Source organism: Cricetulus griseus, chromosome 2 (assembly GCF_003668045.3).
Source record: "Cricetulus griseus strain 17A/GY chromosome 2, alternate assembly CriGri-PICRH-1.0, whole genome shotgun sequence".
Lineage (NCBI taxonomy): Eukaryota > Metazoa > Chordata > Mammalia > Rodentia > Cricetidae > Cricetulus > Cricetulus griseus.
Window position 1 is genome coordinate 315,505,858 of NC_048595.1, and position 16,360 is coordinate 315,522,217.

The 16,360-nt window shown below is 36.5% G+C and overlaps 1 protein-coding gene across 1 annotated transcript in view; it reads left to right on the top strand.

Moving 5' to 3' along the window:
* The window catches only part of Ankrd31 (ankyrin repeat domain 31), a 128,821-nt gene that overhangs the window by 82,295 nt on the left and 30,166 nt on the right, over nt 1-16,360 (top strand). The window contains exons 19-22 of the mRNA XM_035438778.1: nt 5,249-5,411; nt 8,081-8,196; nt 10,306-10,393; nt 13,164-13,260. Of these exons, the coding sequence (XP_035294669.1) occupies nt 5,249-5,411; nt 8,081-8,196; nt 10,306-10,393; nt 13,164-13,260 (464 nt within the window). The remainder of the gene's footprint in view (nt 1-5,248; nt 5,412-8,080; nt 8,197-10,305; nt 10,394-13,163; nt 13,261-16,360) is intronic.

Below are 16,360 nucleotides of genomic sequence, written 5' to 3' on the forward strand. Positions count from 1 at the left end.
TGAAGATTTTTTCCCATTCTGTGGTCTGTCGTTTTGTCTTACTGATTGTGTCCTTTGCCTTACAGAAGCTTCTCAGTTTCAGGAGGTCCCATTTATTAATTGTGGATCTCAATGTCTGTGCTACTGGTATAATGTTCAGGAAACAGTCTCCTGTGCCAATTCGTTCAAGGGTATCTCCCACTTTCTCTTCTAGAAGATTCAGTGTGGCTGGATTTATGTTGAGATCTTTGATTCATTTGCACTTAAGATTTATGCATTGTGACAGATATGGATCTATCTGCAATTGTCTGCAATTCTGAATCCAGTTGTACCAGCATCATTTGTTGAAGATGCTTTCTTTTTTTCCATTGTATAGATTTAGCTTCTTTGTCAAAAATCAGGTGTTCATACATGTATGGGTTAATATCAGGGTTTTCAATTTGATTCCATTGGTGTATCTGTCTATTTTTGTGACAATACCAAGCAGTTTTCAGAACTATGGCTCTATAATAGAGCTTGAAGTCAGGGATGGTGATGCCTCCAGAAGATCCTTTATTGTACAGAATTGTTTTTGCTATCCTGGGACTTTTGTTTTTCCATATAAAGTTGAGTATTGTTCTTTCAAGGTCTGTGAAGAATTGTACTGGGATTTTGATGGGGATTGCATTGAATTTGTAGATTACTTTTGGCAAGATGGTCATTTTTACTATGTTGATTCTACCTATCCCAGAGCATAGGAGATCTTTCCATTTTCTGGTATCTTCTTTAATTTCTTTCTTTAAAGACTCAAAGTTCTTACTGTACAGGTCTTTCACTTTTTTGGTTAGTGTTACCCAAGATATTTTATGTTGCTTATGGATATTGTGAAGGGTGACATTTCTCTGATTTCTTTCTTATTGCATTTATCATCTGTATATAGTAGGGCTACTGATTTTTTTTGAGTTAATTTTGTGTCCTGCCACTTTGCTGAAGGTGTTTATCAGCTGTAGCAGTTCCCTGGTAGAGTTTTTCGGGTCACTTATGTAAACTATCATATCATCTGCAAATAGTGAAAGTTTGACTTCTTCCTTTCCAATTTGTATCCCTTTGATCTCCTTTTGTTGTGTTATTGCTCTAGCTAGAACTTCAAGTACAATATTGAAGAGATATGGAGAGAGTGGACAGCCTTGTTTTGTTCCTGATTTTAGAGGAATCGCTTTAAGTTTCTCTCCATTTAGTTTGATGTTGCTGTTGGTTTGGTGTATATTGCTTTTATCATGTTTAGATATGTTCCTGTTATTCCTGTTCTCTCCAAGAATCTTTATCATGAAGGGATGTTGGATTTTGTCAAAAGCTTTTTCAGCATCTAGTGAGATGATCATGTGGTTTTTCTTTTTCAGTTTGTTTATATTGTGGATTACATTGATGGATTTTCGTATGTTGAACCATCCTTGCATCCCTGGGATGAAGCCTACTTGATCATAGTGGATGATTTTTCTGATGTGTTCTTGGATTTGATTCGCCAATATTTTGTTGAGTACTTTTGCATCGATGTTCATGAGGGATATTGGTCTGTAGTTCTCTTTTTTTAGTTGTATCTTTGTGTGACTTGGATATCAAAGTGATTGTAGCCTTGTAAAAAGAGTTTGGCAATGTCCCTTCTGTTTCTATTGTGTGGAACAATTTGAGGAGTACTGGTATTAGCTCTTGCTTGAATTTTTGGTAGAATTCTGCAGTGAAGCCATCTGGCCCTGGGCTTTTTTTGGTTGGGAGGCTTTTGATGACTGCTTCTATTTCATTAGGGGTTATAGGTCGATTTAAACTGCTTATCTGTTCTTGGTTTAATTTTGGTAAGTGATATCTCTCCAGAAAATTGTCCATTTCCTTTATATTTTCGAATTTTGTGGAGTACAGGTTTTCAAAGTAAGACCTGATGTTTCTCTGGATTTCCTCAGTGTCTGTTGTTATATCCCCCTTTTCGTTTCTGATTTTGTTAATTAGTGTTCTTTCCATCTCGTCTTCCAGTGGGTGTAGGTGAGGTCTCTCTATCTCCTCTTGTCACCCGGTGGTGTGTGTGGGCCAAGACTTCAATGTCTGCAGCTCTGGATGGTCTTGCCTCTCCTGGTAGTCTGCTCACTTGGCAGGGGTCAGGCCGGCGGAGGGGGAAGGAAGAGTGAGGTGTTTCCAGACTCAGGGAGCTCCTCCTTGCGTGGGTGGGTCTGCTCTATGCAGGAGCAGGCCCAGAGAGATCGGGTGAATGGACGTTGAGTAGGAATAGGGCAAGAGCAGAGGGTACAATCACCTCAGTAGGGGTCAGGCCGGCGGCCAATTTATAACAGTTTTGAAATTTCTTTTTTCCTTTTTTTCTCTTTCTCTATGATTTGTTGATTTTTACCTAATGGTATAAATTGATTAACCCTACTTTCTCTTTTGTTTTTCTACCTGAAATTCTTGCTTTATAACTTTTGGGGGCTTGCATTTAAAATTTAATACATTCTCAATTTCATAATGATGACGTTAATTTCAGTCACATAAATACATATTTTCCTGACCAAAAAAAGAATATATGGTTTTGAAATGGAAGAAAGCAAACAGAAAGAATCATGAAAGTGATAAATTTGTTGGTATTGTACAAAGAAAAGATCAGTTAACTCTAAGCCACATAAATAAATTCCAAATTGAGTTTTTAGAGTATTTTCTTTTAAAAGACCACATTTTAGAAGTTAATTCTAGAGAGAGTGCCATGATAGACTTCAAAGCTACACAGAGAAACCCTGTCTTGAAAAAAAAGTTAATTCTATAATTTGTACTTGTATTAGATAACTGGAGATTTATTTAAAAAAAAACTTACAGAACTTGGTATATAGTGTTTTATCATATCACTATATTAAGGATGTGACTATGGTTCATAAAAGAAAAAGACAGGTGGAATGTGGAGGTATTTACGGGGGGTGGGGATTGTCTTATGCTCTGTTCTTCATAAGACACCACACAAAGACTTCTCTTCCTCAACAATGAAAAAGTATGAATATAAATGCAGTGTTTCTGCTTAGAGAAGCTATTTAAGTGACTCAGTACATAATATTTTTATTTTAGATAACCTGTTAGCATGTACCAAAAACTAATACTCACAGAAGCATTAACTACATTGGGTGTGTGTGTGTGTGTGTGTGTGTGTGTGTGTGTGTGTGTGTGTGTGTGTGTAGGTTCATGTGCATGGCATGGACCCAGAGGTCAACAGCAGGTTTCTTGCTCAGTCACTCTCTGTGTTAGGTTTTGAGACAGGTTCTCTTAGTGGACCTTGCATTTGCTTACTGACCTAAACTGGCTGGCAAGAATACCACAGGCATCTTTATTACCACTCCCTTTTGAGATTTCCTTTATTTTATGTGTATTAGTGTTTTGCCTAGCATTATTAGTGTCTGTGTACTATATACATGTAATGCCCGTGAAGGCCAGAAGAGGGCAGAAGATCTTCTAGCACTGGAGTTGCAGATGGTCGTATATCTTAATTTGTCCTATCTTTTTGGTTGTGAGCCTAGACTTCAACAGCTGAGCCATCTCTCCAGTCCTATCTTAATTATTTTTAGACAATGGTTATGGAACACAGACCTTTTGAAATAAGCAAGGGTTAAGAGAGTTCATTTCCTATATTGTTGCATTAAAAATATAAGTGTATGAGACTGAATAGATGATTCCATGTTAATAACACTGGCTACACTTTCCAGAGGACCTGGGTTCCTACATGGCAGCTTAAAACTGTCTGTAACTCCAGTTCCAGGGGATCAGATGCCCTTTGTGGCCTCTGAGGACACTGCATGCATATGGTAGATGGATATAGCAAAATACTAGTATACATAAAAAGTAATATGCAGCAAAATACCCATATACATAAAATAATTTTTAATGTTAGGAATTGTTAAAATAATCTAGAAGAAAGATTATACTTAAAGGAAATTCAGATTTACAAAAGAATGAAATTCTACATGTGATAATTATGTAGATTTAAAAAGAATTTTCACTTTATAAATATATTTAAAAGAAAATTTAAATGCTTGGAATAAAATTATACTGCACTGTAGAACTAATGTATTCAAGTAAAAAGAAAGATAAGAGTAGCCAACAAATGGGATGTAAGAAATGAAATATTCTATTGTAAAATTCATATAATAAAGAAAATTATTTACTATTGGAAGACATAGGTGACAACTTAAAAATGTATCATTGAAAAAGCACCAAGACATGGTGGTTTTTTATCCTTTTTTTTTTTTGAGCTGTTATGAAAAGATGAGGGAAAGGGGCAAGAGAATGCTTTCAGTAGCAGCAAGAAAATGGACAACGCCGCCCTAGCTTGTGCTGATGTTTAGTTATGTACCACTCTGCAGCACTACCATGTGATTTTGCTTCCCCTCAGCTAAGACTGTCTCAAAAAACATAAATAAATAAACACACCCAGACTTGCTAATTATAATTTCCAATGTAAATGATCCAGTCACTGGTAGCTTTCTATCACTGTAATAAATACTTGAAATCAATTATCTTATAAAGAGAAAACCTTTATTTTGGTTTATCATATCAGAGATTTTAGTCTGCAGTTGATTGGATCTATTGCTTTAGGCCTGTGGTATATAGAATAGTGGCAGAAAGCACATGGTTGAACAAAGCAAGAGAGGAAAGACATATCACATATGTTCCCAGTGACTGGTAGACTTCCTACCAGTATTAGAGTTTCTACTACCTCTCAGAGCCAAGGTAAGAAAGCCTTTAAGACATGGGTCTGTAGGGAACATTCCAAATCTAAACCATATCACCATTTCAGTGAGATGGTAGAAAACCTCAGATTGGATAAATAAACAAAACCCAACTAAATGTGGTCTGTAAGAAGCTTACGTCAGTTATAAGGACACAGATGGGACCAAAGCAAAATTATAGAAAAGATACATTCCACAAATAATAAAAGAAAGAATGGCTTTGGTAATGTGCGACAAAGTAGATTTTAAAGCAAGTGCTATTACTAGGATACAGACGTTTCATAATGATAAAGGAACAATTTACCAGGTAGATATTACAGTTCTGAAAGCCTGTTGTAAAATAATTAAACTACAAGTACATGAAAAAAACCTAATAGAATTGAAATGAAGATGTAAAACAATATATAGTCAAAGTTACAGTGACCATATCAAATGTAATTGAAATGTGTCTTGTTCATACCTTGAAGACATGTGCTTGGTAGTGGTGTCTTAAGATGAAAGCAGATATATGTAGACATAACTGAACAATTACCTTCCAGGCAGCTGAGATACTCCTAGAACATGGAGCAAACCCTAATCAGAAAGATCAGAAACAGAAGACTGCTTTGGAAGAAGCAGATGATGAAAAAATGAAAGAACTACTAAAATCTTATGGTGCTGTTGAGACCAGTAATGGAAATGAGATTAGCTCTGCAGTGACTGGTATGTACATCAGCATTACTTTCTATTTTATACAGGGTTACATCTTTGCTTAGCAAAATAAAATATAGTATATACTATATTTGCATATATAGTATAATGTTATTTTCTAATGGGGGTAGGTGTTTCCCTGTGTTCATTGAACTCTAAATATCCATCATTTGTTTCCAGAAATTAGTATTCTAAAATTTTATTTACAGGCTAGAGAGATGGCTCACTAGTTAAAAGTATTGGTTGTTCTTCCAAAGGACCCAGGTTCGATTCCCAGCACTCACATGGTGGCTCACAACCGTCTATAACTCCAGTTCCAGGGTTTCTTATACTCTCTTCTAGCCTCTGTAGGCCACATACATGTGGGCAAAACACCCATACACATAAAATAAAAATAAATCTCTAAAAATCAATAAAATTTATAGATCATTAGTTTTCTCCTTTCCCACCTTTCTTTTAAACTTTTAATTTTTTTAGCTCAAATGATGCTATTTTATTAATATTGTCATGGTATTATATCAATTTTTTCCTTAATTTTTAAATTTCTATACAAATTTCCCTTTAGGGGCAGTGCAGTTAGTCATTTGCCTCATGCCAGAGTTTTACAGTCCTTCTGGAAGATCAGTCTCTAGGTTCACAAACTCTTCTATGGCCCACTGGATGGTTACATTTGTTGTTACCAGTCTTCTAGAAAGAGTATCCTGGAATGTCATCAGAAACCACCTGTTTGAATGTCTATGGGACTTCTGTATCTTTACACATTATTCAGGAAGACACCCAACTGGCTACTGAACACATGGCCTACCAACGCAGAACACTGTAGAGCATCCAGCTGTTCATCTTAGGGTTGCTTGGCTGACTGGAAGCTGCACTTTGTAGCCTGTACACCAAGGGAAAGGACCAACACATACTGCTTGCTAGGGGAGAGACCCAAAATGTGTCCCACTACTGTACCATTATAAAGCTAAAAACCATGAAAGTCAAAATACTGTTAAGTCTGAACTGTCTATGTCTGAAAGAAGCAATAATAGACAAGTGGCACCGTAACTGTACTTTATTGATAAGATAAAAAAGGATAATGGGGAGCTATTACCATTTTTATTACCCAAATGTTATACATTAGTGGTGTTCAATTATGGGAGAAATTGGAGATTTAAGAGCTAGTATATGTATGTTGAGGACTTAAGGGTAAATTGAACCTGGATGTGGGGAAAGGAAGTCAGTGAAGAACCCTGTGGATACAGGACAGTGTGAGCAAGGTGTGAGTGCTAGAGGCACTAGGCAGATGAGCTTGATGTGCACAGTGTGAGAAAGGAGCAGTAACAGTGTTTGAATGAAAGGCAGATTTATCCTATTACCAAATCTTACACATTCGAAATTATGCCTTCCATAGATAAGCCCTTTTCTCCCACAATTTACAACTCCAGGACCTGGAGTTCATAAGTGTAGATTGTGCAAGTGTATATTAGGTTGTGCATGTGTGTATAGGTTGTACATGTGTATATTAGGAAAGCCTTTATTACTAAGCTGTGTTACCAAGCCCATATGATGCTATTGGATTGAAGTTACTGGAGTGAAACACAGACCAACTGTTAATCAGACATTCACCTCCCTACCTTTGTTATGAGATAGATAATTGAAACCAAGTTGCTGAATTACTTGTAGAAAGGCTGAAAAAGTGTGACATTATATTAGAGTCCTTGTAGCTAAGGTTTCATTACCTTAAAATTGTAATAATTACTGAATTTGTTGGGTTTGTAATAAAAAGAATATTTCAAGAAAATATATAGCTAGGCAAAAATTTATTGGAGTTATTGTGCAATAGTTTCCTTTTTATAAAGTGTTGAGAGAATTGTTTTTCTTTTCCACATGATTGAACCTTGACTCAGAAGAAGCTGAGTAATATATCTGTTCTTGCTATGGAAAATGCAGGAGTGAGAACATGTTTTCCCTAACCTACCATGCTTCTCACCAACTATGGATTTTCAAGAGTAGATGGATTTATGATGTGATCAGCTAAAATATGAGAATATCCAATATGTAATGTTTTATTAATGATCTAGATCACGTGAAGATCAAGGTTGGGACTACTGAAACTCTTCTCTTTCTTGGGATCTCAGTGTGTTTTCTCTCCCTTTCTACAACCATACCTGAAGATTCAAACTGAGTTCAGCATACTGGGGAACCTGGGCATTTGGAGATATTGGGACTCTGCTATAAAGTGTTTTCTTTGTTCCTATGTCTATTGTTTCTTGAGTGTATACTTCCTTGGTCAGGTTCCCAAAAGAATGAGGAGCATAGAGCAAATGATGCTTAGGGCAAAAGGAACCCATAATAGGAAAAGAGTCCAGGAGAGTACTACAGAGCAGTGAATCAGAGTAGTTAAAAGTAGTAACTAACTGTGATTGGGAAATTTCCTGAACTTCTCTAGCATTTCACTTCTATAAAATTTGTAACAAACTACCTATTTCATATGGTTCATGTGAATATTTGACTATTTTGATAAGATGATATACCAGAAAATCTAGTATGTGATACATGTGCATAAAATGTTGCCAAAGTTAATAATAATGAGAAGCTACCTAGCATTAAGACAATAATTGTAGTCCTTATCACAACAATTAAAACTGATAAAACATTTTTGAACACTCTTAATTTTCTAACTTTATTTTTTTTTTAAGTAAAACGTCCTGCTATCCAACCAAAAAGATACAAGTCACATTCTTGTGATGATGAAAAAACAATTGATCCTCCTTCCCCTTTACATAAAGTGAAGAGTAGTGAAAGTCTTCCTGCGGTAAGTGACATTGAATTTCTTTCATTCTTCAGCCTAGAAAATACCTTCAACTAGCCAGTCTCTCTCCATTTTAAGGACATGGATTGAACGTGGGTTTTTCATGTCAATTGAACAGAATAAGTTAAGAAGATATACTCTAACTCTGTTGTCTGCACTGACTAGTAGGTATAAATTAGCTGCTGTCCTTTCCACCCTGCTTGAGTTGTTTGACTACTTCTTTGCCCACAGAAACTGTTACTATCCATTGTGTCATCATTCACTCCCCAAATTGTCTATGATAATTTACTTCATAGAACCTTGATAGAGAATAAGAAAGCTACCTTGCTTAACTGCTTTGAGTCTCACGTGGCTTATAATGTTAGAGTTTGCCATGAAAACAATTATGTAAAGGTAGATGTTTGCAAAAATAACCTAGTCATTGTTCAACAAATTATATCTACAGATAGATTGATTTAATAAGACTGATAGTTTCTGTTAAAAACCTCTAAGTTTATTAGATACAAACTTTAGCAAGGTACCAACTTCAATATTATTTTGAATACAAGTTAGTCCATTGTGTTGAAAATTGAGTACATCTACAATATAAGCAAGACAGGAAAGTCCTGCACAGATATATCTTAAGGTAGATGTTTAGCCTGGGCACAAGTTTGCGCTTTCTATTTGCTTCTGTAATCATAAGCACTTAACCATATAAAGAGATAGACCTTGGACTTTTTGTTTGTTTTGCAGTTTCATATTTTATAGTTTTACTGTGATGCATTTCATAAATGGCAGCACAAAGATTGCTTTACCATGTCTAATAAAGACAGCTCATTGGGTAAAAGCACTTGCCAACAAGCCTGACAACTTGAGTTCCATCCCTAGAATCCACATGGTAGAGAGAGAAAACCAACTCCCAAAAGTTGTCTTAGGCTTACTTTCTCTCCCTCCCTCCCTCTCCCTCCCTCTCTCTCTCTCTCTCCCTTCCTCCCTCCCTCCCTCCCTCCCTCCCTTCCTCTCTTTCTCTCTCTCTCTTTCTCTCTCTCCCCCCCCTCTCTCTCTCACACACACATACAATTTTTTCCTAGAAATTACCAAATAATTTTATTGTATGTATTTTCCACATTTCTTGTAAACACCAAAGTAAAAGTTTGGAGCAGTATACTTCAGAAGGATAGAAGGATTTGACATATAATTAAAATAATATACATTGAGAATTTATGAAAAGATAATAAGAGTCAGACCATCGATCATCACTTATGAATGACAATTATGTATGCAGGATTTTGGGGAAAAAACATGTTCCTGCTTATAAGAACTAATAAGGAAATGTTTTGTAAAAGGCATTATGTGGCTTTGAAATTATTAACTTACCAAAAGGTAAGTCAGTATGGATTATGTTAGGCAGAGATTTTACATATGAGATAGATGTCATAAAACAATAGTAACCAATATTTTTGAGCTCTTCGTTTATAATAGTGTTGTTCTTAATGTTTTGCATGAATATGTTCTCTCAGGTCAGGTGTAAGAGGAAGAGCTATCTGCTGCAGTCAGTCAGCTGGGAAGAAGTGAGGCCAGGAGCACACATAGGCAGTCTGGCTCTAGAGCCTACTTCATTGTTCTTACACAAAAGAGAGGAACTGGGCAGAGTGAGCTGAGTGCATTTCAGGCAGGAAAATTGGTATTGCCATGGGCACAGGATAGTAGAGTTAAACCCCTCTCTTGTGCTTTTTGAGAGTAGTGTATCATATATCTAGGACTGTGTGTGAGATTTTAATAATGTGCAGTGACAGTCATGAAGTCTTAAAGTTGCTTATGTGATCATGAAATAGTATGTATTGTTTTTTTCTCCCATATGCATAATTTCAAATGACATCAGAAATGATAATTCCTTATGTGGTTGCTCCTTTTCTTCTGTTTTTCAGTAGATCTACTACATAAATCGAGATATATTTAAACTTATTTTTTATGTCTTGAACAATCATTCATTTAAAGTTAAATAAAACATGAGTTCATTTTGAGAACAAGGAGAGATGAGCTTTTAAGCTACATATTATTTGTATTTGTTGGGCTATCAGAAAGCATATCTTCCCTCTTATAATGGAATTCCTAATGTTTTTAATCTGGCAGCATCAGACCATCAGTGCTATTCTACAAGATATAGAAGAAAAGCAAGAAAAGTTACTAAAATTTGAAATAGGAAACTCTGAAGATGCAGGTAAATATGTTTTGTTTTGTTTTGTTTTTTGAGACGGAGTGTCTCTGTGGCTTTGGAGACTGTCCTGGAACTAGCTTTTATAGACCAGGCTTGTCTCGAATTCACAGAGATCCAACTGTCTCTGCCCCCGATTGCTGGGATTAAAGGCATGTGCCACCACTGCCTGGTGGTAAATATGTACTTCTTATTTCAAAGTTCATAATAGCTAAAAGTGTGGACTGGTGGGGGGGGCAGGCATAGGCTATGGTGCATGTATGGAGATCAGAAGACAAACTCAGGTGTTGGTCCTCATCTTCCATCTTGTGGACTCACAGTTTCTCGTGGTTTGCCGCTGAGCAATGTACACCAGGCTAAGTGACCCAGGAGCTCCCTGGAACTCCCCTGTTTGCACTCCCCATCTCTCCTGAGGTACACTGGGGTTATAGATACACGCAAACACACAAACACACTTGGCTTGATGTGGATTCTAGGAATTTGAACTTGGTTGCTTATACATGGCAGGTGCTTTTACCCACCGAGCCATTTCTCCAGCCCCACACAGACTTTTTAAAAATATGATAGTACTCCTGTCTCGAAAAAAAAAAAAAAAGATAGTACTTAAGGTGCTACGAATTATAGCAAAAGTCAATAATACAAACAAGTGAAATTTTTGACACAGACATTTCTATACAAAGTCAAAAGAGCATGCATCGTGTGAGAGACATTTTGAACTGTGTTAAGAGGTAGACAACTAGTAAGGATATGTTCAGATGTAGGTGTGGTTTCAACCCATGTGTAAGAACTGTTGAGCTTGCTGTTCTTTGAATGCTGTTTCAGCTTTCCTATTGCTTTGTGGAAACACACTTATCTCCTCCAATATTGTCTCTGATAAATAAGTACACAGTATCAATTTATGTGTGAAATATCCTCATGTTCTTTCTTACAGCAAAGACTGCCTTTTGCTACTGTGTTGTTATTTTTAATATCTGAAATTGAAATTTCAGTTTAAAAACTCAATGTAAAGAGGATGCGTATAATTTAAATGTTTTTAATAAACAATGTCAAATCTATTAAGCAGACTTATTTCTAAATTTTTAATAATTTCACTCATTTTGCCCCTTTGTTAATATATGCATCACATGGAAACTAACTCTTCACCTTATTATTAGAGAGATAGGAACTCACTCCCCTGGGAACACTGAACTTAGACTTTTCCAGTCATTTGGTTTGCACAGGGAGATTCTGTGACCCCCAAACATCTGACTAATGGTTTTTTCAAGTTTAGCTATCTAGAAGAAAAAGGCAGCAGTTCAAAAATATTAGCAAAGATCTTAAGAAACAAATCCAAATGTTAAATGAATGGTGGGTAGATTAAGGGGAATGCCATGTATTAATTTAAGCCTTTAGATTCCTATTTGGGAACTTTTATTTGGGCATAGTCAACATTTGTGTGTAAGCCCTCTGGATCTAGGTCATTGCCAAACTCCCACCAGTGGTACTGTGTTGCTGTTTTACTTTGGATGTCATTTTTTATCCATCCAGAAAATTCACTTTATACATAATCAGTGTAAGTTCCTTGAGGCCAGGGACCAAAGTAATGTCTCAAGAACACAGATCTAAGATGCTTTTATCCTCTTTCATGGTCAACACTCTGTAGTGTAGAAGACCTTTTTTTTTGTTTGTTTGTTTGTTTGTTTCCAAGACAGGGTTTCTCTGTGTAGCTTTGGAGCCTATCCTGGCACTCGATCTGGAGACCAGGCTGGCCTCGAACTCACAGAGATCCACCTGCCTCTGCCTCCCGAGTGCTGGGGTAGAAGACCATTTTTAAAAAGTAAAGAGGAGTTAGTGGAATTATCTTTGAAACTTTGACTGAAGAAAAGTTGAATTCTTGAAGGATAAAAGGAAAACGATGGATTTTTTTTCTTTAATTAAACCATGTCCCCAGGCTGATGGATAAACCTCAGTCTTTTTGCCCCGACTAGAAACAAAAGTTGCTCCCCATAGAAGTGGTCATTATTTTCTTTTTCGAGATCATGTTCTTTGTCCTAAAAATAATAAAAGTGATATATTGATGTCATGCATCAATTTATTTACTTGCATCTGTAAATTCTGAATATCTTGCTGTATTCTCACTATATGTGGTCTGCATTAGGATTGTTTGGGAATGCCTTGCTTTATGATATTGATATACTTTTGAAAAGTAATGTCAACAGTTCCAAATTACAGTGGGTAACATTTTATTTAAGGAAAATAAAAATTCAGTCATTTTAGCCAAAAAAGTGAGCTGTAGTTTCAGTGAGGGTTGTAAGCTTCAGTTTCAGTAAGGGACTGTGTCTCAAAAATAAGGTGGAAGCAATGAGATGCCTTGGCTTGCTGCACAAGTCTGACCTCCACATGCCTATGTATGGTGCATGTATCTGTCTTCATATATCACAAATATACAACACCACCACATACAAGAGAGACAAGAAGAAAAGGAACCTGATAATAGAGATGATATGACTCCCAGCTCCTAGAGCTTAAGTCAATGGGGTAGCAGAATTAGAATTTAAGATGGACTGTTCTTTCTTGGTATGTTCTTATCTGAATACCTCAGGGCATTTCATTGGGATGATATAATTTAAAAAGCTTTGATTTAAGTATGTGGGCCACTTATATTAAAAAGTGGGTTGGGAGTATTGAGATTAAAAGCCCAATCTCAAAAAAATAGATGTCAATAGGTCTAAACTTGGGTGAACAGATTAAGCATTTGCCACTAACTGACCTTTTATTTTATCACTGTTGTTTCTAGAACAATACATTGGAAGGATGTTAGAGATAAAAGAAGTTATGGATAATATACTTGCTCAACAGAAGACAGAAAGGGATGATCTAGCTAAAAAATACAGGTGAGAAGGGAAAAGGACTTACCCATTTAGATTATTATAATGCCAGAATTTAGCTTTAGAATGTTTCCCAAGGGCCCATGTGTTAAAGGCTTAGTTTCAAGGTTGGTGCTGTTGAGAGGTGGTGGGGCTCAGTAGGAAGTTTCCCAGTTGTTGGGGAACAGACACTGGAAGAATATGATAAAACCCTAGCCCCTCCTTCCTCTCTTTTGCATCTTGAACATGAAATGAACAGCTTTGTTTTGCCACATATATGATGTGTGACCTCACCACAGGATAAGAACAGTAATCTAGCAATGACTGAAACCTCCAAAAGTCTGACCCCCCAAACAAAATTCAGGGATTTGTTACAGTCATTGAAAACTGGGTGATATTAGTTAGGCCAAGATTTTTTTAAATCTCTTATTAAATCTGTTATCTGACAGAATAATTTCTGTTCCTAGCTTCTAGCTTTGAGGAAGATCCTCACTAATTCTCATAGTGTTTGCACCAGTTTTCACTCCCAACAGTAATGCACAAGGATTCCCCTTTCCCTATATCTTCTTCTGGATTAGCTGTCACTTTTGGAGGCCAGGGAGAGAAGGAATCTCAAAGTATTTTAATTTGCATTTCTCTGGTAGCTAATGATGTTGGACATTTTTTTGTAATGTTTATTGGCCATGTGTATTTCTTCTGTTGAGAATTCTCAGTTCCAACACATGGTGCATTCTTTTTAAACTGGGTTGTTTTCTTGATCCTTGGTCTATTAACTCCTTGTATATTGTAGAATCAATCCTCTGTTGGATGTATAGATAGCTAATATTTCTCTTATCCTATGGGATGCCTCTTCACTTACTCAGTTTCCTTTGTTGGTCAGAAGGTTTCAGATTTTATGAACTCTCATTTGTCATTTGTTGGCTGTATTTTCTGAAGGACTGCAATCCTGTTTAAACAGTACTTCCCTATTTCTGTGTACTTCCCACCCTTTCTCTAGCAGTTTCAGAGTTCCAGGTTTTATGTTGTAGTCTTTCATAAATTTCCAGGTGATTTTTGTGCAGAGTGAGGGATGAGGAACTAGCTTTTTTGTTCTAGATACAGACATCCAGCTTCTCCAGCACCATTAATTGAATATGTTATCTTTTCTCCAGTGTGTACTCGGGCCATCTTTGGCAAAGATGAGGTAGCTGAAGTTACATGGCCTTGTGAATTTTTTTTCTGTCATGAATTCTACAGATGTTTCTTTCCTAAATTCGATGGTTAGTTATGTCAACTTGACACAGTGTGGAGTCACCTGGGAAGAAAACTTCATTGAATTACCTAGATCAGGCTAACCTGTGAGCATGTGTGTGAGGGATTGTCTTGATTCTTAATTGATGTAGGAGGACCAAGCCCAGTGTGGGCAACACCATTTTATAGGAGGGGCCCTGAATTATATATAAGAGAGGAGAAGCTAATGAGAACCATGGATGTGTGGATTTTGTTTTGAATTGCAATATTTTCTTGGTGAATTTTATCCTTTGATGAATATGTAGTGTTCTCTATATCTTCTGATTAATTTTGGTTTGAAGTCTATTTTGTCAGATGTTAAAATGGCTACACTCTCCTGCTTCTTGGTTCCATTTGCTTTGAATACCTTTTTCTATCCTTTTGCCCTAAGGTGATATCTATCCTTGATGGTAGTGTGTGTTTCTTGAATTCAACAGAAAAACACATCCTGTTTTTTAATCTTGCCTGTTAGTCTGTGTCTTTTATTGAGGAATTGATACCACTGATACTGAGAGTTATCAATGAGTAGTGTTTATTGATTCCTGTTAATTTTTTGTTACAGTGTGAATTCCCTCTTCCTATTCAGTCCTCATGTCTTGGGTGTACTAACCTCTTCAGACTGAAGTTTGCCTTCTTAGTGCCTTCTCTTGAACTGAATTAGTAGCTAGAAATTGCTTACATATTGCTTTCTTATGGAATGTATTTCTTTCTCCATCAATTATGATGAATATTTTGCTGAGTATAGTCTGAGCTGGCATCTGTGGCCTCAAGGTTTGTAGAACATTTGTCCAGACCCTCCTGCCTTTCAGGGTGTCCATTGAAAAGTCAAGTGTTTTTCTAGTAAGTCTGCTTTTGTAGGTCACTTTGGTTTTTTTTTTTCCCCCTTGCAGGTTTTAATATCCTTTTGTTGTTGTTGTTCTGTGCATTTAGTGTTTTTATTGTTATCTGCCAAGGGGAATTTCATTTCTAGTTCTGTGTTTTTGATGTTCTGTGTGTTATTTGTACCTTGATAGGCTCCTCTTTCTTTAGATTGGGGAAATTTCTTCTATGATTTTGTTTAAAATATTCTCAGTGACTTTTTTTTTAGATTTAATATTTCTTTGACTTTGGTGTCCATTTCTTCTATCTTGTCTTCAACCTAAGATTCTCTCTTCTATGTTTTGTACTCTGTTGGTAAGGCTTACCTCTGAGCATTTTGTTTAACATCCTAAATTTTTCATTCCAGTTATATTTCAGTTTGAGTTTTCTTTAGTGGCTGTATTACTTTGTTAAATTCTACTTTCAAGTCTTTAATTATTGTTATCATTTCACTCAATTGTGTGTTCGTGTTTTCACAGACTTTATTAAGGGACTTATTCATATGCTCTTTAAGATTGTTGAACATATTAATAATAGTTATTTGAAGTCCTTATCTTGTGCTTCAGCTATAATGCATTTCTCAGGGCCTATTGCAGTAGGATTGCTGACTTCTGCTGGGGACATAACTGTCTTGGCTATTCATGATTGTGTTTTTATGTTGGGATCTATAATTCTAGAGTTACAATGTTTGAGGTGTTTCCTGGTGTTAATATCTAGTTCTGCCTTTTGTTCCATGCTTTGGTTGCTGTTGCCTTCAGATACTAGTCAAGAGTCGTGACTTTGGGGTCCCTGGTAGATTGCTTTTGCAGGTCAGTGGGTGGCAGAAGTACATGGAGATGGGCTAGAAGAAGGGCTCAGAGAGGCCATGGGAAAGATTCTGGGGTGGGTATATTGTCTTCACCAAGAGGCAGAGTCATAGGGAATACAAGTAGGGTGAGAGGGGTACCTGTAAGCAGGCAGCTTCAGAGATAAGGGTAATTCTGGAGACAGTGTAATTGAA